The following is a 24,660-nucleotide window of genomic DNA, read 5'->3' as shown; positions in this document are numbered from 1 at the left end:
TTTTCTCAGTATGGGAATATTCTTCTCCTATACGCAAATCGATATCCGATTTAATCGACGAATAGAGATCATACGTCGTCCGAGAAATAATTTCTCTTCAGTATCCGTGCCTGCTCCTCGCCACCGCCGCCGCCTCTGCATCGTCATCACCATCTCCCCGACTTCTCTGTAACGGATAGGCCTCACCTCCGGAACGGAACTGACTCCAGTCCGCTTTCGGTTTGGCCATCGCGAATACCAGCGCGTCGAGCTCAGTAAGAGCGCAGCGTTCACGACGTGCGCTTCGCTCGAAAACGGCCGATCACGCGGTCATCGTCCTCCAACTCGTCGACTAAAGTTTCCAAAGAGACAGAGGAACTCATCTATCCGCGTCGCGCATGTAGCCCCCGTAATCCTGGATCTTGAAGAAAAAAAAAACATCGTAAAAGGACAAACGAGGAGTCTGGTAACTGGATAACGAATCCGGGATAGACCGGGTCGGAAGGAATGAGTCCAAATAATTCGGTGGATCCACGAGAGAAAAGCTCGATGCTGAAGAACTTGTAAGAATTCCCTTCATTAAGGACCTCTTTTTATTAATATCCTTCAAAATAGGCAGTGTAATTAGTGCCAATCGTGATTAACTTTACTAATGTCTTTAACGAAGCTGAAAGAAAGATTTCAGGGATCAAAACTTGCGATCGATCCTCCGCTTCTGTTTTGACGTAAAGTTGAAGAGCGCGCGCGTTATCTGATCATCTTTGCGCTTCTTCGTCGTGTCTTACTCCGTCCGTGCTTCACTCTACTTACGGCTGACCCTGTTCGTAATAATTAATGGCGTTAGACCAGGCGAACTCCCCCCTCGAATCGGTCATACCCGGGCCCCGGAGATAAGTATAGATAGTCCGCATCCGCGACTAATGCGTACACGCCGCGTACGCGTTATTAAACAATTTCCGAGCGCAATTGAGCAAGCTCGTAATTAACGATGTTGCAATTAACGGCGTTAGCGCATATAGATCGCTCGTACCTGCCTACCTCCTAGCGGGCGTAAGTCACGAGAAGGCTTAATTGATCATTAACACGACGATCCATCGATCTTTCTCCTCCCGTTCCCGCTTCCTTCGGTCGTGACCTGATCGGGATATTACGTATACGGTTTTCGCGGGCGACTGAAAGACCCGGAACACCTCTAATAAATTGCATGAAGGCGAAGAGCGCGGTTATCTCGAGTCTCGTCAGGTTAAGGAAATTTTTTGTCGATAGCCCCGATGTGCGTTGAGCTGATATGATTGAAAATATTCGAAAGGCCTAAGCTAATATACACACATAAGCGGACCACACGAGCGAACTTGACACGCGAGAGCAGAGGAAAGAGATCGTAAACCATTAATGCGATTCAGCATTCCTGGGTTAATGAGAATTTCCCTCCCCCGATAAAGCCGGAGATGCTTTTCCTAAATGTTGAGCAACGGATTAGATTTTATACTGTTGCATATGGATGGATACTTGTTCTCTTCGTTCCCTTCAATCTTTAATAAAAAAAATCTTATTTGCTTGCGGAGACGGATGCTCCATAAGACACTGTTCACGTAAGGAATAAAATGGACGGTTCCAAAGGGTTGATCAGCCTCGCATGTCGTTTAATTACGAGCATGATTTCAGACGCAACCGGTAAACTCTAGTTCGTGGATGCGTGACTGCAAGGATGCGCGCACGCAGGAGACGGTGCATGATATCCCGGTGACGACGATCAAAATTACACGACGTACACGCGCGCGAGCGGACACGCACGAATCCACGCGAGGGACCAGAGACAACCGCCGATGAGGCTGGGCCCGATCATCCTGTCGTGGGCCACAATCACGGCCAGCTGGCCGGGCCCGACGACGGCGCGAACCCCACGTTCCCGGGACTACGAGCTCTCGACGGAGTTCTTCCTGGTGCCGTCCGAGATCGGGCAACATGGCCTGGCGAGCGTGGCGAGCGTCATCAGCGTGCCTGCGCCCAATCGGACCATCACCGTCTTCAGATCACCCTCGCCAGGAGTCAAGAAGGGCCAGGAGGTGGAGGTACGACCGACCCCGAAGTCCCTGCTGAAGCAACGACCCTGGGCACTGCCGCTCGCCGCGTTGAGCGCCGCGGCGATGCTCCTCATGGCCAGTTTCGAGGTCTTTGTGTTGTTCAAGGTGGGTCCTTTTCCCTTCACCATGTAAGGACGTTGATGCTTCTGTTTTTCGAAATGAATTTCTAATGAACCGTGAATTGGCGCACTGAAAAAAAAAATTTGGTTGCATTAATTAAATTCTGGTAGATTCAACCGGTATGTCTGTTGGAAAATGATGAACCAAAATTCTTGTAGGAATTACCAGATGAATCTGATTAATTTTCTTCCTGTTAAATTTATCAAATTTTCTGGATAATAATACTAAACTCGCCAGCACCAAGTCGTCTAAAATTTTTTCCATCTAATCTCACAAGTCTGTTTAATATTCTGAATTCCAACACGATTATTGCATAAATTCAATCAAGATTATTGAATAAATTATTGAATAAATTATTGAATAAATTATTGAATAAATTATTGAATAAATTATTGAATAAATTATTGAATAAATTATTGAATAAATTATTGAATAAATTATTTTAAATTCAGTTTGTTAGAAATTAAACTGATAAACAGTGATGCAAGAAGAGGATGCAACTCAAGCACACACAATCAGACAGCTAACGTCTTCTTTCTGGCACTATTGCTTGTAAGAGGAAAAAAATATACTTTGGATTTAGTGTTAATACTAGTTCTTTATATACATTTCATCGTAAATATTGAATACGAATTAAGTTAAGAGTGGCAAGCAAAAAAATTAATGTAACAAGAAATTTTATAGATCCAACCAGAAAATACTAATCAAATCCTTATAGGAATCCTTATAAAATCTATTAAACGTTCTAGTTATAAAAAATCGAGTCTTATAATAACTAGAAATTCTTGTTTGATTGAACCAAAATGCCTTCAATCATATACGTCTTGTTGGTACAATCAAACGATTTTTCTCACAATCAGTGCAGGATTTTTATTCACCGGAACGATGTAATTTTCCATGTATTAGGTATCTTTATAATTACCGCCTCGCAAATGATGATTCGCGATATCGAGCTTGATCTTAATCATTTCGTAGATTATCTCGAATTTATCTACCTAAACTTTCATTTCAATCTAATACATTTGAATTTTCCACCTTCGTTTTCTCACAAATTTTTATTATTCTCCTTTTTGTTTAAAGTACTTGCATATTCGATAAAAGGGAGAATATCTATTGATTTTTATTTCGTATAATTGTTTTTTTTATTATCTTCGTTTATTACATCCTGACCGCATCATTTTACCTTGCAATCTATTTTATTTCCATTTTATTTAATTGATACTAATAAATGCCCATTATGTAACGCTTTCGTGCGATTGTTACTTTTACTATTTATTCTCTAAATTCATAATTAATTTCAGAAAAAGTTCTATTATGGAGAATAATAAATACAGTTCATTACCTTATAATTAGTTTCACTCTTTTTCATCGAACGAACGAAAATATGAATTTGAGAAAAAAAATTTTACTGAAGAGAGAACAGCTGTTCCTGTTTCTCTGTGAATGAAATGGAAACGGTGGCTGTGCTTTTATCGCTTGAACGGTTGCGGCCGCGATCGCGGGATTAATAGAGCTCGTCGATCTCGCGCCGACCCACTATCGGTCGTTTTCGTTTGTTAAGCTCCAGTAAACAGCGTCAATATGGAATTTCGCTGGGGTCTAAATTTTAGTTAGCATCCGCGTTCGACTGGTTCTTCCGGTTGCACCCTCTAATACATTCTATTGAACGATTTTCGGGATAGGTCGCAGCAGAGAGGCCCTATTGAAATGACTATCAAATCGATTAATGTAAGAATTATGGAATTTTCCGGTTCAAAAATATATGCATTTAAGAAAAAATAATTAAATCGATAATTAAAATTTAATTGATAATCAAGGCACAGTGACTTTTGCGAAACATTTTTAAAAAATATATAATTGCATCTCGTATATACAAGCTATAGAAATTTAATGTTTGTTTTCTTTTCATGTAAAAAAATGTAGAATCTTTTAAATATTTTATGAATTTAATAAATGAGGAACAAATTGCATTATTTAAATTGGAAAAATTGACACAAGTTTGCTTCAGAATTTAATTAAATATGCAAGCTATTCACAGTGTTTTGCATATCATTTCTCAATCTTCGAAGAGAAAAGCGCGATATGAAGATCACTATTAAAAGTATTCTCGCGTTTCCGACTTACTTAATCATAAAACACCAAATCGCCCGAGTTTCAAAATATGTTTACATTATTAAAATAAATTTGGAATTTTGAATATTGATGGCATTTACCTCATGTTTCAGGCCAGAACAACGGCGCCCAACAGACGACATTTATTTCTGGGCCAGACGCTACTTCTGGGCCTCTTTCTCTTGGCGGGCCTTTCGGCTGCAGCTTCCCTCAGCCAAAATCCGCTGTCTTGCGCCGCATTCCGGTTGGTGGGTCTACCCGCCGCCCTCGTGTTCGCCGCCCTGCTGGTGAAATGCGTCTTCCTGCTCTCGTTGAACAGCGGTGTCTATCTGCCGGCGCCTTATCAGGTAAGCCCCCTCGATACGAATGATCTATCACATCACAGTAGGCTCTAGAATCATAAATCAATTTATTGATCTACCTGTGAATTTTTATTTCGAGACTATCATAGTCTTTTAGACGTAAATATATACAACAGAAAATATTCTGGCACATCCTGTGAGCTGATTTTACGTCCGTTTAATATTTAGATCACCACTTTAATAGAATATTGAAAACTTATCAGCGGAAAACACACGCGCGCACATGTAATATAAAAAGAAATCCCCACATTAATTAAAAAAGTAACGAGATAATTTCAGGATGCTTAGTGAAGATGAACGTGGATAAGATCTTGGATGATTAATCGAAAGTAGGCATCGAAATAAACATGAAAAAAGTGACGTGATTTCACCTGTCTCTTTTAACACCGACAATTCCGTCGATCTTACCACCTCCGGATGTTCATCTTGCATGGTCATTTGTATATCGCGAGCGGGCCTCAAACGTTCTTTCCTCCTCTTCCGTTTTACTCTTCTTACCCAGCGTTGCGTCATCGCGCCGTACGACGATTAATTACACGTGAGCGAAAAACCGCGAACGTAATTATCGCGGCGTTCGTGTTGGCGCACATGCTGAATGACAGGCGTGGCACTGCTCGCCCTGCGGAGGCCTCCTTCCGGAGGAACATTCATTTTTCACGTTCGACGTGCCCCAGCCTATCGCGACACGACGATGAGTCATTTGCGATCGGAGAAGAATCTTTTTTTTTTCTTTTTTTAGCACGTTAAAAACGCGCGAAGTAGAAACGACCCGTCCACTAACAAGCGAGATGTAATTATACTCGTGTAATTAAGAACACTATTATCATTTACATGTTTAGTTAGACGAAAGTGCTTGACACACGCGAGTGACATTAATAGGAATTTAATTAGCGAGAATCGAGAAATTTTCAGTCGGAGATGTAATTACACGTTATACTTCCATCTTTTCGTGTTTTTAAGAGGATAAAGTGGTATACAACGTAGGAAAATAAGCTTAGTTTCACGTGTTTTGTGCCCCTTTATCCACGTTACTTGGTTAAAAACCGTTCTATTCCACGTATGCGTTAAAAGAACGCACGCCGGCCGGATGTCACCGTCGGACGTTCACCTTTAATTAAAGCGCCGATCGACGCGGGGTGGACGGCCGCGTGAATCTCGTAGAAAGGAAGTAATCGTATACACGAAGAAGCTTTTTCTTGTCCCGGTTCTGCTGCTGCAGGCGCTGGTGCTGGCGTTTGCAGTGTTGGTGCAGGTGGCCATTGTCGGGCAATGGTTTTACGGCGAACCACCTGCGGTGATCCAGGTGCAGCAACAGCAGCAAGCGGGCCAAAGCTCGCCAGCGTCCACCTCCTGCAAGACTCCACTCGGACAGATAGTGGCTTCCCTCGGGTAAACCTTTGCGAATTAACCTTTCTCGACATGAATGCGCGAATTAAATCGATTATATTCATTCCATCAAGTTTCTCTTAATTAATTACATCACACTCTGATCATCTTTCTCTAATCAATACATTTTTATTCATTTTTTTTCCAAATTGCCTTCATAACTACACTGAGAAAAATCGTTTGATTGTACCAGCAAGATGTATATGATTGAAGGCATTTTGGTTCAATCAAACAAGAATTTCTTGTTATCATGATAAGACTCGATTTTTTATAACTAACCTTTGTAAGAACGTTTAATAGATTTTACTACAAGGATTTGGTTAGTATTTTCTGGTTGGGTCTAAATTTCTTGTTGCATTAATTTCTTTGCTTGCCACTCTTAACTTTACTCGTATTCAATATTTGCCATGAAATGTATATAAAAAACTAGTATTAACATTAAATCCAAAGTATATTTTTTTCTCTTACGAGCAGTAGTGCCAGAAAGAAGACGCTAGCTCTCTAAATTGTGTGTGTTTGAGATGCATCCTCTTCTTGCATCACTGTTTATCAGTTTAATATCTAACAAACTCAACTTAAAATAATTTATTTAATAATCTTGATTGAATTTATCCAATAATCTTGTTGGAATTCAGAATATTAAACAGACTTTTGAGATTAGATGGAAAAAATTTTAGACGACTTGATGCGAGTTTAGTATTATTAATCAGAAAATTTGGTAAATTTAACAGGAAGAAATTAATCAGATTCATCTGCAGAGAAAAATGTATTCTGTATTCGGGTAAATATTATTGATTTGAAATATATCATAAGTTTGTATAACCGCAAATATATCATAAGTTTATCACAAGTATTAAATTTAATTGCATATATTCTGAATTTTAGTAAATGCAGTATTTTAGTCAAGAATATTAAATTAAAACAAAAATTTGGTTTGCTTACTACAAAAGTTGACGTAAAGCATGTTTGATTTTTCTTTGATACAACTTTACAATATTCTTGAAGAGAAAATAAATTCTTCCTTTGAGTACATGATAATGAAATTTTCTAACACTTGTGATAAGTATATTTGAAGATTATTATCAAGAATATGTTCTTTGTTGAAGAAAACTATTACTTAAAAAAAGAAAAATAAACTGAGTAATCGCTTTTCTTGGCAGTAAAATGATATTTTTCTCTATGTGGTAATTCCCACAAGAATTCTGGTTCGTCCATTTTCCAACAGACATACTGATTGAATCTACCAGAATTCTAATTAATGCATGATTTTTTTCTCAGTGTATAAATGATCTTTATACATTCACATTTTAATTAAACGAGATTCGTCCTTTCCACAGTTGTTGCTAAATTCCAGGTATCCCGGAGCACTCCTGGTGGCAGTAGCTTGCCTGGCTGTCCGGGCACGCGGTGTTCGGGACAATAATCGAGAAGCGGCTTTCATCGGTCTGGCGGTTGGCCTCTCGCTACCGATTTGGGTCTCCAGCGCGATCGGTTCGCTCGCTGCCGGCAGCGAGGACGATCGAGAGGCCTGGCTGGCTTACGGCCTCCTGGCCACGTCGCTCTTCGTCTTCCTCACGATGTTCCTGCCGAAGGGACGCCAACTGGCCGCTCTAGGTCGCGAGGGTCCTGCCGCTGTCATTCGCGATCGTGACGATGCCCTCAGCTCGCTTCCCGGCAGCGGCTACTCGCCCTCCTTCTTCCACTTCAAGCCCGCGGAGGCGTCTTTGAAGAGGAAGCTGCATTATCATAGTGCTGGTAAAAGAAAAGGGAAATTGTTTGTAAAAAATAGGTCGAAGAGGAGGCGCTTTAACAGATACCTTAACGATGCTTCTCTCTCTTTTTTACTGAACCCAAGTTTCTCTTACTGTGCACGCACCGTGCGATTATATTTCTCGAAACTATCAGCGACCGTCGTTCCGATTCGTTTGCTCGATACCGCGAGAAAGATCTTCAGGTATCGTTAAACGGGCGAATAAGGTAATCGCGCCGAATAATGGAAATGCGGTCAAGATCGACGAAATTGGCAGCGTGTGAACGGGAATAAAGGAATAAACGAGAAAGTGAATAAACAGGACGCATGTTTTGCGTTTAAAACTGGAGCAACAATTCTCGCGATCGAGGTGATACTTGATTACAATAATTACCCCTATAATCGCATGTTACTTGACGATGAGTTGCAAACGGTAACAGTTAACTCTGGTTAGAAGAATCGTCTTAAATCGTAATCGCATACAAACTGGTAAACTGAAATCGATGGACCGGTTGCAATCGGTTAAAACGACGTGCTCTAAAATGAACGGTTACAGTAGCGTAATTCGCGTAATCGCGCTCCCCCCGAGATTACCATAACGTGGAAACTTCTAATTACAGATCGAGTCGCACTGGTCTCGTCCGGGATACCCGGATGCAGCGCCTGCAGGCACGGAGGAAGTCCTATATACTCGGACGGTAAGCCGTCATTATTTATTTTCAGAAATCAGCTGAGGCCGATTATTATTACGTGCCGTATGCAAAACTGCCCTGTGTGTCGTCGTATGACGACCCCGCTGTAGGTACTTGCATTTTTTTTTTGCGACGGTTACGTCGTCGATGTCCTTCGTGTCACGCAAGGAACAGGTTCCGACAAAAGCGTATCGATTTATTCCGATCGAAACGTCATGTATATATGACAGATTTTAATATAAAAGTTGATATAAAATTATAGTATAATACATAAACATTTTCTCAAATTTTTGGAAAGAAATTTTGCCAATATTTCTCTTAAAAAAAAGAAAAAAATGTTACATTACTTCAAAAGGGCTTCATTAGAAAATTATAATATAAATATTACACTCTTGATATGAAATATATAACGATATAGAAAAGAATAAGTAAAATCGTTTTTATATTTAGTCTGTTTAGTCTATTAGCTTGATTTTTACCTGTGACGAATTGTGAAAGCGAAAGTGTATCTTACAAGAGTCAATTTTCGGAGCAAGAATTCATCGAGAAGATTAGCTTGGGATTTATTGAGTTAAAGTCAGATGGACATAAAATTCGTACAGTCTTAAATTCAATTTCTCAAATTTGTATTGGCATTTAAAGTTAAAAAGGACGAAGAATGATTTTTAAAATGAAGCAAATTGAATCCTCTTTTGATATAATAATAAAACGATCTATGCTTGTATAATATAACATTTCCTTTATTGATCATAGAATATATTGGCAAAGTTTGATTCTTTGGGATATTTTACTAATCGATTCTTGCTAGTTTTGATTCATATCACACGATATCGTGGGATCTGATACCGAAATATTGCTAGATGTATACAGATCATCCCGTATTAAAGTTTTAGGATTTTTCTAGCTAAAAAAGTATGATTAAATATTTTACACTCGCTCGAGGACAGAACGTCTCGTGCGAAGCACGCGCATCGTTTGTAAAATCTCGACGCTTCCTGTCCTGTCCGTGGATTTTCTGGCCCGAAACTTTTCCTCCGTCACGCTGACGCCCTCGGCGACCTTCACCTCGAGGTGCGAACGAAAGAGAGGAAATAGAAAGAGACGAAGAGGGAGAAAGTCCGAGGCGGAGGTCAACATAGTTACACGCACGATGTTGGAAAAGAAAGAGGAAAGGGAGAACACAAATCCCGTTAAAGAGAAAGAGAGATTGGAGCCTCGTGCTCTCGTGAAACGAGATTCAACTCGGTGACAAAGATGGGCCTTCTTCTCATGCCCGAGAATCGAGATTCGAGATACATTTTCTTTTAGAGAGAACTATTGTAAGCGGGAGTTTCACACTTTCTAGAGACGCATAATGGAAAAGCGCGCGCGTACATAAACAAGATTTCTAGATCCTATTCAACTCTATTCGAAGGGAACGTGTCATTGTAACCAGGTCGTGGCGTTACGTTCGTTCGTTACTCAACGCGTTAAATAAGATCAAAAAATATATAAAAATAAAAGGGAGATGTTAGACTCGTGGAAACATATTTCTCGCTCTACTTAATGTACGCGTGGATCTAGTCGACACACTGCGAAAAATCGTTTGATTATACCAACAAGACGTATATGCTTGAAGGCATTTTGGTTAAATCAAACAAGAATTTCTAGTTATCGTGATAAGACTCGATTTTTTATAACCAGAACGTTTAATAGATTTTACTATAAGGATTTGGTTAGTATTTTCTGGTTGGATCTATAAAATTTCTTGTTACATTAATTTCTTTGCTTGCCACTCTTAACTTAACTCGTATTCAATATTTGACATGAAATGTATATAAAGAACTAGTATTAACGTTAAATCCAAAGTATTTTTTTTTCTCTTACGAGCAGTAGTGCCAGAAAGAGGACGCCAGCTCTCTGATTGTGGGTGTTTGAGCTGCATCCTCTTCTTGCATCACTGTTTATCAGTTTAATTTTTAACAAACTGAATTTAAAATAATTTATTCAATAATCTGGATTGAATTTATCCAATCTTCTTGTTGGAATTCACAATATTAAACAGACTTTTGAGATTAGATGGAAAAAATTTTAGACGACTTGGTGCTGGCGAGTTTAATATTATTAACCAGAAAATTTGATAAATTTAACAGGAAGAAATTAATCAGATTTATCTGGTAATTCCTACAAGAATTCTGGTTCATCCATTTTTCAACAGACATACTGGTTGAATCTACCAGAATTCTAATTTATGCAATCAGATTTTTTCTCAGTGCACTGTTTATCAGTTTAATTTTCAACAAACTAAATTTAAAATAATTTATTCAATAATCTGGATTGAATTTATCCAATAATCTTGTTGGAATTCACAATATTAAACAGACTTTTGAGATTAGATGGAAAAAATTTTAGACGACTTGGTGCTGGCGAGTTTAGTATTATTAACCAGAAAATTTGGTAAATTTAACAGGAAGAAATTAATCAGATTCATCTGGTAATTCCTACAAGAATTCTGGTTCGTCCATTTTCCAACAGACATACTGGTTGAATCTATCAGAATTCTAATTAATGTAATCAGATTTTTTTTCTTAGTGTACGAGAGATCCTTTCTAGAACATACACGATGGCTCGTAAATCATAACCGAATGACTTTCACCCACGCGATTTTACGCATTTTACGTTAAAGACACGCGTACGCGAAATTCGCTAAAGCATCTCCTCGAGAAATCACCGCAAACTTTCGCGTAGGAACTCGTTAACGCGTGTTCCGATTCCCCTTGAGTGCGAAACATTTCTCAGGTATATCTCGCTCGACATACATATATATATTTCACCCGTTCTGATGACAAGTTTCTTTACGGTAAAGCTCATTATTACGTGCAAGGCGTGAAATACGCAAGGTATTACGATGCAAAGGTCGCTAGCCTCCTCGGGTTCGAGAACAGCTCGCTTGTTACGCGAGGCACGACATCCCGCTGACAAGTGGTTTCCTTTACATTGTCATCAGTTCGTAGCGCATGCAACGGACGCTACAAGTGAACGTGTATAAGAAAGTGATAATATTGACCAAGGATTATTAAGAGAAAAGAAAAGTAAATTAAAAAGATAATTGAAAAAGAGAGGCGTGAATTTACACTCGCGACTCGTTTCTCCGAGGGAAGATCTCGATTACTATGTCGAAAGAAATCATCACGTGCGTCTCGAAAGCCGAATTTAATTACCGATCTACTCTAGTCGAATGAGCTCGCGTAATCATCTTGTAACGACAGCTGCGAGAGCCGAGAGACCTACTTTACGCCGATTTAAATTACAGTCGCGTTTAGAGTGAGCGGCATAACCGGGCTTCGTCCTGGTTTTGCACGACGCGATTTCGATGGACGGGATATCTTGTCCGTCTATCGATATTATAATTTATTATCGAGAATGGAAAATAGTCACGCGCACGTTTTAAATAAAGTTACGACCGGATACGCGCTCCTCTGATCCGATACTGTTTAATAATTCATTTCCGGGGAACGTGAATCAGGTCGATGGGCGGTTTGTTCCAGATGTCTGATCAATTTCAATTTCCTTTTTATGAAATATTTATTTCACACACGAATATCTATGCTGCTTGCAGATGTACATGGACCGATGGAGACGTTCGTTTTGCCACCCGGTATGTACTTGAGGCCGGAGGATGCCGGAAATCTCTACACGACCTTGTCGGCCAATCCCAATGTGTTCTTTCAGAGGGCGGCTCATCCCGGAATGATGTATTGATAAGACGACTCTTATTGTCGATGATGATAATAAGTCTCGTTTTTTGTAGATTGCGATGCGATGAACAATTATTTTCTCATTGCTCTGTAAATAATTCATTACAATATATACCATTATTCAACTTGAGTGCCTCAAGAGAGAAAGAGAAGAAGCGATAAATACCTATTATGAAAGTTTTATAACACAGATGACTATCGCGAGAATGAACATATGCGATTCATCGTGAATAATTAATGAATCTAACTTTGTGAATCATTGATCATCTCAAAAAGCTGAAAGTTATTTCCAGATTAATGTAATAAACGTATGATACATTTTTTATACATGGTTTACCTATTTCCTCTATCATTAATGTTTTCAGATTACGACATGCTTGGAAAAAATATGCAATTTTTTCAATATCCTAATCTAATTAATTAAAAATGAAACCTCAATATTATCAAATATTTTGTAATACATATTTTGTAAATAGTTTTGTAATTATTCTAAGAAAATGAAACTTTATTTTAAAAAATCGACTTTGAATTTGCAAGAGAATCTGTCATTATCAGCTGATGCGATTAAATTATTCTGTATATTAAACATTGCAGTTTTATAATATTGTTCCAAACATGAAATTTCGTCAAAAGAGATTGATTTCGAATTTGCAGGGTTATCTGTCATTATCAGCTGATGCGATTATGTATACTGTAAAATATTAAACACCGTTCTGTAATTCTTCCAAGCATGAAATTTCGTCAAAAGGGATTGATTTCGAATTTGCAGGGGCATCTGTCATTATCAGCTGATGCGATTATGGGCGTTTTCCAGATAGCGACACAGAGGACACAGTGTATCACTTCATCCTTGTTGGTTGTCGAATGTAAACAAGGATGAAATGATTCACTGTGTTACACTGTGTCCTCTGTGTCGCTAGCTGGAAAACACCCTATGTATACTATAAAATATTAAACACAATTCTGTAATTTTTCCAAGCATGAAATTTCGTCAAAAGAGATTGATTTCGAATTTGCAAGGGCATCTGTCATTATCAGCTGATGCGATTATGTATACTGTAAAATATTAAACACCGTTCTGTAATTCTTCCAAGCATGAAATTTCATCAAAAGAGATTGATTTCGAATTTACAGGAGCATCTGTCATTATCAGCTGATGCGGTTATTATTCTATATATTAAACATTGCAGTTTTATAATATTGTTCCAAACATGAAATTTCGTCAAAAGAGATTGATTTCGAATTTGCAGGGGCATCTGTCATTATCAGCTGATGCGATTATATATTCTGTAAAATATTAAATAATTTCTGTAATTCTTCCAATTCATCAAAACAAATCGACTATGAATTTGTAAAAGGATTTGTCATTGTCAGCTGATCAGCGGCAACCGAATCTCTCTTTACACAAGAATTTCAAAGGATATTTTCGATGACAAGCAAAATCTTGAAGTGTGCTAATGTATGTTACATCGTTGTACGTTCGATCGTGATCGATCGCACGTGCGATCTGTTACACGTGCATAAATGACAAGCGCGTCTGAGATAGTCTGACGTCACGTGAACGCAACAACAACGGCGAGGGAGGGGAGGCAGTTTGACTTCCCTCCACACTCCACACTTGTCAACAACATGGCATCATAGTAGAGACGTATCAGATCGAATGTCCAGATGCCCGCGACGTATTTTGTTGAACGGCAGTTTCCTCGCGGCAGATATTGCCGGGTGAAAGGTACGCAGAATACTCGGGGCACTCGACTACTACGCCGCATTCATTTCTAACCTGACGTACGATGAGCAGTCATTCAGCACTGTGCAGAGTCAGCGTGATATAACTCGCGCTAAATATTTCCTTCGCTAAAGAATTACGTAAATTTTTCGTCAAGCCTGAATTCTCCCTACTAGAGATGGCAGATCCGGTGAAACAGCTCAGGTAAATGTCAAATTCAATCAGAAATGTAAACTAGTTCATATCCTGTAAATAAGTTACAACATCTTATAAACAAGTTCTAAATTGCAATGTAATATTTTCTTTTTACGCTGTAAAGAATTTACTTCATCACATACAATGTGGCTACAAAGTTTCCCGATCCTAATCAGGATCTTCACCAGCTTTTGGGCATCACACCTTGCGGCGAGACAAACTTATGGCCAGATATATACTTTATTGGGTATATTCGCAGCATACTTTTCTCTTGATGTAACTAATTTAGTTCTGATGTATTCTCTCTGAAGCATGTATTCTTCCAGATTTCAAGAAGTTAAATCACAGCCACAAAATATAGTGTTGGATTACATACTACTTGAGGATCCTTGGACTAAAGCCTTTAGGTACATTAAAACAATATATTATTCAATATGTAAATTATCTATAAGTGGAAAATAATTTTTTTGACATTTTGCAGAGATGTACTGAAAAAGTATGATTACATAAAAATACGTTCACAACGATTGCAGGGTCTTGTTTTAAATGCCTTTTGTCTAAGGAAGCATTTAACACAATTAAAATTAATAGAAGCTCAATACACTAGGACAGGTTTTGGTGGCATGTGGGTAAGAGAGCAATATAGCGATAGAAATCTTTGTTTTACTTACAATGTCGTTTTGTTTTAGGGAAACAAGGGCGCAGTAAGCATAAGAATGAATGCCTATGGAGTTAGTGTATGCGTTGTAAATACACACTTGACTCCTCATGATCATTTGCTGGCCGATAGAATCTCAGATTACAATACCATAGTGACAGATCATACTTTCACTGCTCCAGATACATCAAAGATATTATATCATGAGTATGAATATATTTCTCTTTTATATATTTAAAAGAATTATGTAACAATTATGTTTTCACTAGCAATAATGATGTATTTTTGTTAGTTATATATTTTGGATCGGTGATTTGAACTTTCGACTTAATGAAGAAGACTTAACCGGCGCTGAGATAAACTTACTTGTGAAGAAGAAAAAACTCAAAGAGCTTCTCGAAAGAGATCAGTTGAAAATGGTAATGAGAGAGTGCCAAGCTTTTGCGGAGTTGAATGAAAGCATTATTACATTCCCGCCTACTTATAAATACGAATTCGAGTCTCAGGAATTTGATCTCAAGTAAGTTGCACACACCTAGAGAGAAAAAAAACAGTTAGTTTAAAATATAAATTTATTTTTCACGTATATGTAAGTAATAAATTTTGTCCCACAATTATTTATTACTTATTACATAATTAATTATTTATTACATAGACGCAGACCTTCTTGGACTGACAGGATTTTGTATAAAGTAAATGCAATAGATATGTACAACGATGTAGAACTTAAGGCAGAACAGCATACTTATAAAAGTCATCCCACTTACAGTGTCTCTGATCATAAACCTGTAACTGGGGAATTTGATATCTCGGTAAAAAGATAGAATCTTCTGTACGTTTCTTTTGCATATTACATTGTCTAAATATGAATGAAAAAATCTTTAGGTCAGACCTAATGTGAATGAGTACATTGTGGAATTTCAAGAATGTACAGTGGAGGAAAATTGTATATCGTACAAACTGCAGAGAGATTTTACACCGAGTAATGGGGATTGGATAGGTCTCTTCCCTAACGAATTCTCCAGTCTAGATGACTACGTCATTTATGAATATGTTAGTCGCGGTAAGTTCTACATTCCATTATAATCTATTTTCTAATATCTGGAGCTATTCAATGTTTTCTAATAAATATCTGCTATTTAGGTAAACCAATGTCAACTTATAATGAACCTCACGGAAGCACGGAACGAATATTCTTCAATGATACAGCGCTTCGTTCATCGGAAACGTATTGTCTGGTTTACGTAGCACAACGAGGAGATTTTATCGAGATTTTGGGTGTTAGTTTGGGTTTTTCGGGTTGTCGCAATTCAATCGAGCCATGCGTTTCATCATCCACGTAAATATTTTACAGTGAAGAATCGATCTCTCTCTTTCTCTCTCACACACACTCACACACACACCAAGATTTAAGTACATGAACACCAATTCTTTCGTCGAGAAATCAAATATCTGTACAATTTTTTACCGCAGATGGAAGAAAATATTTTCTTGGCTTGACTTTTTATTACATCTTATTAACAATCACAATCTTTCCTAGAAAATGTGATAATGTTTTAGAACTCGGTTCACTATTCTATAAGTAGGAAATGAAGAGATATGGCCTTTAATCAGAAGGTGCTTATAACACGATATATAGTAAATTGAAATACATTTACAAAGCATCGCGAAAAATGCTATGATGCTTTACACATAGGATGTACATTACTTTTGGTACCTGGTCTTCGCACTCAGCCTTGCCACTTAGAGTGCGTCGCGGCATAAGAATCGTACACTTTAGAGCTTGCAGTGAATGCACTGCCACATATTTTTTTGCACGCGAAATTTTTTTTCAATTCATAAAAGAAAATGGAGAAGATTATGTTATATATTATTTTTTCTTATTACCCCAGCGTTAAATGATTAACCAATGTGTACGAGTGCGTTCATATGGCATATCATGATCATTATTTTCTTAGTATAGTAATTTCTAGTGGGAAATTTGGATTACGGCGGCTCATTACTACTGCCCATCGTGTAAACCCATGCTATTTTATTTTTATAGCGCCGCGTCGGCATGATTTTTAAATAAGTAAATATATATTCTATGTGTGGTTTTAAAAAGGGGACGCAAATAAAGGATATTAATATTTTTTATTCGTCTCAGCTCATTTGCCTTTCGCTCCGTGATTACGTGTATGATTTATAACAATAAATTAATAATTGCAATAATAAATAATGTGCAAGCTACATGGAAGGAAGCAAAAATGCAGTATCATATTCAATTCTATAAAATCCGCATTCTACTAAATTTGATACGACAAACTAATAATTACGTATAAGCAATGCGTTTTGACGTGCCATATTTAATGGAATGTCCTGCATGCGAATTTGAACGCAATTTATCAGGAATACAATAAAAGTACTATGTCGAATTTGATGTGGAATGCAACGCATAAGTACAAAAGATGTAAATGATATATTAACGACGTAAATATCTATTTGCAGCATGAATTGTAAAATCATAAGTATCACATAGAATAATATATATCATATGATAATAATATTACGTCTAATAAAACACATAGTTATCACACATATACACATATATGTATGTATGTATATTTTTATCTTAATTAACACGTGATTATTTTTTAGTTATGTTTATAATTACACGTACATTTGAGATCCTTATCATTTTGTCAGGTAAGGTCATTTTTTTGTCCATCTATTATCTGTTTTCTCATGGTTGTATAATCAGCATATAAGAGCCATGACATATATGTGTAAGAAGAGCAAAGATATATTATATAAGACATTATTTGCACAAATTTGTTTCATATAATGTTGCAATTCAGCTGCAACACAGTCATGTTCTATGCATTTACGTTTGTATTTCAGAAGAAATACAACATATTTCTAATTCTTACATACTTCTTCATACATATTTCTAATTCTAAACATATATATATGTATATATCTAAGTCTAGATATTATTTAATTAAAAAGAGACTAGAGCTATTACTTACCGCGTAATGTACGCGATTAAATTAAATATAAATAATCTCTTTCACGAAAGTTCCGCACGTCGAAAATCTTACGACATAGGTGGGTATCAAACGAATAAAATTGAAGAATCCTATCAATAACATGGCGATATTTCATATCTCCATGAACGTCATCGGTCGGGAAAGTCCACTTTAGTCCGCTGCCATACATCGAAGTTAAAATAACTTCGATCTCATGCTACGGAGCTGTATATACATTCGGGTTCCTTTTTCCATTGGGTCATCATTAGTTTATCGATTGCCTCAGGTTCACGGCTGACATAGTCGACGCGCACGTTAAATGCTTCACACTTCACATCTAGATAAAGATAAATTTTTTTCCCTAAATTATCATGGAACGACAGTCTGTCTAGGCAAATCGCCGTTTATCACAGGCAGTAGTGCTAAATCCATACTTCCGATATTTGGCGTGACAGTTTCCGTGGTATGGATTCCCCGTAGCTTTTGTATTCGATGCCAGACAACATCTCTGGTGGGTTTCCTCAGGACAAACAGGCCAAAAACGAGAACGCCTTGAAGAGCGTTCACTAGATCGAAGGCTGACCAGCTCAGGGGGCCAGCCCACCAAGAGATCAATTCCATTATCCAATTGAGACCCATCAGAAAGAAGAGCATCAGGCAGACGACGAAAGTTCGTTTGATTCTGCGAAAGAGCCTCTGATCCTCTCGATCGGAATGCTGATTCCTCGCCAAGCATCTCAATGCGAGTTCCTGCTGATAACGGCCGATTTTGATAGATGTGATTATGAAGAGGATCATATTCGCCAGCAGAAGAAGCCCAATCGGCATGTAAAAGTATGGAATGGTTTCCACGTTAGCTGCAGAAGAAGCGAATAATTAATATATCGATTAATTTTCCTTTCTCGGGAATATCAATTAAAGATGAGAATTATGATTCTTATTACGATGATGAAAATTGTTCCGTCACAGATAATGATTATATAATCGAATCGCATATGTTTATCTTATTCAAGTGTTCATGTATTTATTTTGCTGCAAGAGAATATATTTGCAAAGAGCTTGATTGATGTGTGACTGGATGATGCTTGTTGGATGAGGTGCGAGATCTATAAATGGACTTACACATGAAGCAGCTTACGCTACTGAAAGTGGGCTTGGCATAAGTCATGGGTATCATGGGACCGAAATTCATCCCTATCAAAATGAGAAGGAGAATCGTCGATGGACCCCAGGCCCATATCGAGTAATAGAAGAACAGCGTTTTGGGCTGAATCCTTCTGTACGTGCGATGGTTTACATGATGATGTACTAATGACCACGTTTCGATGCACATCACGTTCAGCCAGAAAAAGCAGGCCACGAACGAGAACTGGATGACGAATGCTAAAAACGATACCACACAGTCTCTTAATTAGCACGTCTGTCATTTGTTCTTAAAGAGCGAAGAGTAGCGAATAACATTCTATGATATCATCAAATTATATCATTTCTTAAAAACGCGATGGTTCAAAAAATGCAATGTTCAAAAAATTATAAGAAAATATGACAATTTCGTAGTATTTTTAAACAGATTCTTGTAGTAAATTTAATTGAAAAGTTAAATTTTTAATCAAACGTTCAGCAGTAATCGCGAGAATCAAGTTTTCTTTTTATAACTAAGAATGATAAATGTTATGATACAACATATTTTCATAACAGCAATGTCGCACGTTCCTCTATGTTGGATAATTAATTACTTTACCTATGCTAATGCAGACCTCAGACGACAATCGCGCGCTCGCGAGTTGCGTAATGGCTAAAGTAATGAAGGCTACCGCCAAGCAGCCGCAATAGTGACAAAGGGCTTTCCCATAAACGTCCTTCAACTTTGGCGTTATTACGTACGCCGCGATGGTCAGAATAAAAAAAGGAACCGAAATCAAGAGTCCGCAAGCGTAAATGATAACCGGTCCATTGTCAGGCGGGATAGGTTCTGCAATTGTTACATGTTTCATTAAGCGATTTCAAAAGTCTTCAAAAAATTAAACGAATTATTTAGTGAATGATCTATGATTCGGATATTTTATTTCGTTTTATATAAACTAGATTTTCTAGATAAATGATTTGCAACTTACAAGTGTGAAGAATTATCTATAGAGATTAAAATTCCAGAACAAGTTTACGAAAAAGATTGTCAACAACGATTAAATATCTTTGCACGAAATACTTATAAATACTAAAAGTTATAAAATATCTTAATGTCGCTAGTCAAATAATCAAAGGATCATTGAAAAAAGTGTAATCGACCAAACTAGCCAGAAAATTTGTTTATTATTATATAATATTTATTATTAATATTTATTATTAATACGATTATATAATATAATAATACGATTATTTGTTTATTATTATTATTACTACGATTATTATTATTACTACGACGTTTCGACCATATATGGTTGTGGTCCTTATCATACTGGAAAAGATTTATAAATTAATGAGCGTACTATGTATTCAAACCGTTACTTATAAATACGTATAAGATGCAGAGATAGAAGAAAAGTTTAGGAGAACTTTCTGTTCCTATTATGTCTCATTTTGTTCAATGGCATACCTTTGAAACAAACGAGTGCCCTAAGTTTTTGTTTTTCTCCGGGCACAACTTCCATGCAGTAATCCTTACCGGGCATGAGCATAAGTGGCACATGATCGATTTTAGGCGCAAAGATGGAACCATTCGACAGTAAGTAAAAATTGTCCTTGCTGTCTTCCTCCGGCTTTAGCATGTACCTGAAAATTCCTCGTGTTCGAATACATGGATGCAGATACGCGCAAACTTGAAGAGTCTCAAGCACAAGTACAAGTTGAATATTCAAAAGTAAATAAAGCTACCAGGATATTATGCGAGATTTTCCGAGAAACGGGTTTTCGTAATCCATGAGAAACGAGTTATGCACAAGGAAATAATTGTCGTACAGACACAGTCGATTATCACGGAAATTGCAATAATATTGTTTGCGATGGAAAAAATAAAGCGTTATTTCTCACGAGATATTGAATGCTGCTCTTCAATACCTCGCGTCTCCGAGATATACTTATATATTTTTTATACTTGACAAAAATCAAGCTATTGAATCAATTCACGTTACATATATACATAACAAGAATATGACAATATCTTGCTAATCGTGCGACAAAAAGTGGACAGATTTGTGAGATGAATTGTATTTGCATTAAAAAATTATAATGTTTCTTTAGATTTATTCGCAAACCATAAATATTGTCATTCAAGCGCGAAAATATGAAAATTAATTATTTTTATATTTGTTCTTTATCAATAAATCGCGACGCGATGCATTATATTTCATTCGGTGAGATTAAATATCACTTTATGATTTCATCTCCGCCGATTATCACGACACGATAAATAATTTCTTCTTGTTGGGGAAAAATGAATTACGTTATCTATCACATGGAGTCGAATGAGTGCATCTATTGACCTTAACAGCTCATAAATTGCTTTTAATAAGATACACAATTGCTCCTTCAATGTCTCATAATTCGTAAGTATCTAAGGAATGCAATATCAAGAATGCAGAGTTATCAGTGCATAGTATCGATATATTATTTTTCTTGATATATTTTCTTTGAAAAAAAGATATTATATAAATTTTCATTTTACGTGACATCTGATATATTTACTTTATCGACTTTAGTCATATATTTACTTTATTTCAACAAACATTTATTTTATATTTTGCGTTATCATTCGTAACTTGTAATAGGCGCAAGATATAGAAGTAAAATTCGCAAAATCATTCTTCATTATATTTCCTAAATTTAGCACGCGATCAATAAATTGAAGTTCGTATCGAAGTTTTATTACGACACAAATGAGTCTTATCATAGGATTACCAACTGTTGCGATCTATTGATAAGGATATAACGATAGTAGGATGTCTACGCATTTTATATTATATAACGACTGAACTTCAACAAAATAATACGGCATAAAATCTGATTATTCAGCTATTTATAAATCCTCTGTGTAATATCTTGATACGTACTTTTTATCGCAGGGGCTTCCAACAATAGCGACGAATTCAGAAGATTCATCTCCCGGCACCAATACGCCGGTGTGATTAAACTCACTGAAGAGGGGCGAGAAATATAACGTTGAGGGAACGCACTTAGACTCGTTTGCGCTTCTTTCGAGGACTTCGTTTACGGGGCAACATTTTCCCACCAATGGCAGATTTCTGTATTCCTCCGGCACTACAGTCTCGTTTTGCTGAAAACAAAGATTGAAAATATTCCGCTGAAATCCATCCATTTGCAAGTATTATTTAAACGACGAATATTTTAACATTCGAAAATTCAGGAAACACAGCTTAGGTAACATCATGAATATGAATGAAGGAGATAATGACGCGAATAATGATAAATAAATTGTTGATGGCGCAAAGTCATGAGTAAAAACTGGTTTGAGAAAATTCAAGAAATTTTGTCATACAAAAAATATTTAAGATTTTTTTATAACAAATTTCTTATAAAATTGTTTTTATAAAATTATTTTATAAAATTGTTTTTGCATAAAATGTTGAGCAAAGATAATTAAATGTACAATTATACATATCATGTAAAATAAAACATTGATTTGCAATTAAAATGTATTTATATGAATGTTTTTTTCGTATTAGATATTTCCTCGTCTTTCCCGAAATGTCTTGATCAAAGAATCTTATACAAAAGTATCAAGGATCGGAAGAGATCGAATCAAATGTCTGGACTCTTATCTGGATGGTATCAAAAATTAGGCATCGACTTAGACTAAGTATAATTCTATCAGATAGAAATGGCACGAAGTTCTGACACACAAATAAATGTATATGACTTTATTGAATATCACAAAAATTGCGCTTACCAATGGAATAGTGTGTATAATTGGCGATTCGTCACTCGCGATTGACGTCGACAGACACACTAAAAGGGCGCAGATGTAAATGAGACTCATCTTGAATAATACAGTTACGTCTCGTCGAAGTCTATGATATGTATCCTCGAGTCTTTGCACAGTTGGAATTTATATCAACTTTTAAATGTCGATTTATTTATCGAGCACTTTGTAAACAAAATTGAACTTTGAATTTCTCATATAACGAACTCTCTACGAGTAAGAATGGCAATTTGATTTTGCTCTTAATGAACCGACGATATAAGATTAAATCGTGCGATATGCGTCTTGGTGACGTTTAGACGAGACAGGCGCTTTCTTCAGTTTTCATTTGTGTCACTCGATATCACATTAAATCTCTTGTACATTTATCTCGTCACACCCTGCTTGCACTTGTCGATAAGTCTTCCGTGTACTGTCAACTTACTAATCGCTTAATCGGTTTCAATTAAATATTCGAATCCGCTTTCGGTCGGTTGGCCCCTTGAATTAGTCAGAAAAATATAAATCCAAAGCTCTCCAGAATCATAGAATCGAGATTAGCGATATCAATTGATTCTCAAATCACTTTTATCGCGTTTTTCTTCTTCTTCGTAACGATATCTCCGCACAAGTGCATCTGTATCAGTCACATTCCATGGGGTGCCTATTAAGTCATCTGGAAATCCCTATCTGGCCTCGTAGTCCGGGAAACCTACGTGTTAAGAACGAAAACGTTATCGAATACTAAAATAATATTAAATTGTTTGTCGGACTTCTTCGCGAGACAATATTGCGCGCAAAATTTTATCACATTTATTACGAAATAGCCTCTTAAAAGAACGACCTCGTTGTCTCATTTGCATAATTATTTGCGAAGAAATCCGGATCAGATCAAGGCAAGCGGAATCTCATCGACGCGACGAAGACGTCACTTTCCAAAATCGGCGAGGAAAGAATCGATTATCGTGTCGAGTACGATTATAATGAAAGATCGTTGACCTGCAATTCCCGCTATCTCATTGTCCGAGAAACGGATTGTAAAAAACAACGAGCAGCGGACCTTGTCGTAATCTTGCGGTGTAGTTGCCGGTTATTAGCTCATCCTCCATTATATCTTTCCTACTCCAAGACCGGCTTTTGGAAAGTGACGTCGTCGCATCCGCGTGTATCGACCATGCGTGAAGGCAAACTTACTTTTTGGCACTAGATCGATTGACTTTTTCGGATTATCAGGGATCCACTTGTACTTTATAATCAGCGAACTCCAACTTTCAGCGTTAAATCCTTAGCAGACCACCTCTGAGATATTCTTCACTGACTCGTTACTTTCTCCCGAGATCGGAATTTTTCTTATTATTATCGATGAAAATTTTCCACGCGAGAGATTTTTCCCTGTCACTTCAACAGGCAATCGCACCGGCAGGCGATCAAAAATCGATGCGTGATCAGCGATCGATGGGATCCACGCGACAGGTTCACCGATCCAAGTCCGAGAACTGACTGGACGGACACCGCGATCCGCTCGTGTCTTTATCGAATGAGAGAGCCGATCTTTCGCGCCTCGTGTGGCGATGCACACACTCTGACGAACGTGCCGATGACTGAGCTCGGCGTGTATGTATGTATGCAGGTGTGTACGTGATATACTCCAAGTATTTCGCATCCGCGCGCGCACGCGTTATCAATCGTCCAAGATATTTCCTCCGATCTCTGACTGATTCGCTAAGCGATCGCGTAATATCGCCGTTTCTCGGAAAGACCATCCCTTGAGACAGGCTCTGGCTAATTTTATCCGAACGTTATTTACGCTCCGCGAGAGAGACTCGTTGCTAAATATCTCGTAAATTGCATTCTCCTCGCGTAAATTGGATTAGCTACGTTAATTACGTATTAGGTTCGTTGCACGCGTAAAATATCAATGTTTGCAAAAGGTGTC

General features: G+C 37.4%; 3 protein-coding genes across 4 annotated transcripts; 2 read left to right on the top strand and 1 right to left on the bottom strand.

Moving 5' to 3' along the window:
• Positions 1-205: 205 nt before the first annotated feature.
• LOC105255447 (hypothetical protein) lies at positions 206-12,536 on the top strand. Its single transcript, XM_011264741.3, has 7 exons — positions 206-542; positions 1,645-2,168; positions 4,409-4,642; positions 5,877-6,046; positions 7,398-7,798; positions 8,414-8,491; positions 12,084-12,536. The coding sequence occupies exons 2-7, from the start codon at positions 1,806-1,808 to the stop codon at positions 12,224-12,226; spliced, it is 1,389 nt and encodes a 462-aa protein (XP_011263043.1). The 5' UTR covers positions 206-542; positions 1,645-1,805; the 3' UTR covers positions 12,227-12,536.
• Positions 12,537-13,786: 1,250 nt separating this feature from the next.
• On the top strand, positions 13,787-16,935 carry LOC105255446 (inositol polyphosphate 5-phosphatase K). Its single transcript, XM_011264740.3, has 9 exons — positions 13,787-14,152; positions 14,268-14,390; positions 14,470-14,550; positions 14,625-14,772; positions 14,833-15,008; positions 15,094-15,321; positions 15,457-15,613; positions 15,687-15,864; positions 15,945-16,935. The coding sequence occupies exons 1-9, from the start codon at positions 14,127-14,129 to the stop codon at positions 16,142-16,144; spliced, it is 1,317 nt and encodes a 438-aa protein (XP_011263042.1). The 5' UTR covers positions 13,787-14,126; the 3' UTR covers positions 16,145-16,935.
• On the bottom strand, positions 16,477-24,329 carry LOC105255445 (G-protein coupled receptor Mth2). Of its 2 annotated transcripts, XM_011264738.3 has the most exons (8): positions 23,919-24,329; positions 22,713-23,436; positions 21,856-22,079; positions 20,403-20,578; positions 19,551-19,781; positions 18,932-19,192; positions 18,244-18,666; positions 16,477-18,146 (listed from the first exon to the last, which is right to left on the bottom strand). In XM_011264738.3, exons 2-8 carry the CDS (start codon positions 22,800-22,802, stop codon positions 18,022-18,024), a joined length of 1,530 nt encoding a protein of 509 aa, XP_011263040.1. In that variant the 5' UTR covers positions 22,803-23,436; positions 23,919-24,329; the 3' UTR covers positions 16,477-18,021. The 2 variants fall into 2 exon arrangements, with proteins under 2 accessions (XP_011263040.1, XP_019884401.1); XM_020028842.2 differs by having other exon boundaries at positions 16,477-18,666.
• Positions 24,330-24,660: the final 331 nt, after the last annotated feature.

The sequence above is a fragment of the Camponotus floridanus genome, unplaced genomic scaffold (assembly GCF_003227725.1).
Source record: "Camponotus floridanus strain SB8 unplaced genomic scaffold, Cflo_v7.5 scaffold8, whole genome shotgun sequence".
NCBI lineage: Eukaryota > Metazoa > Arthropoda > Insecta > Hymenoptera > Formicidae > Camponotus > Camponotus floridanus.
Note: the sequence above shows the minus strand (reverse complement) of the source record. Positions and strands in the feature narration are given on the sequence as shown.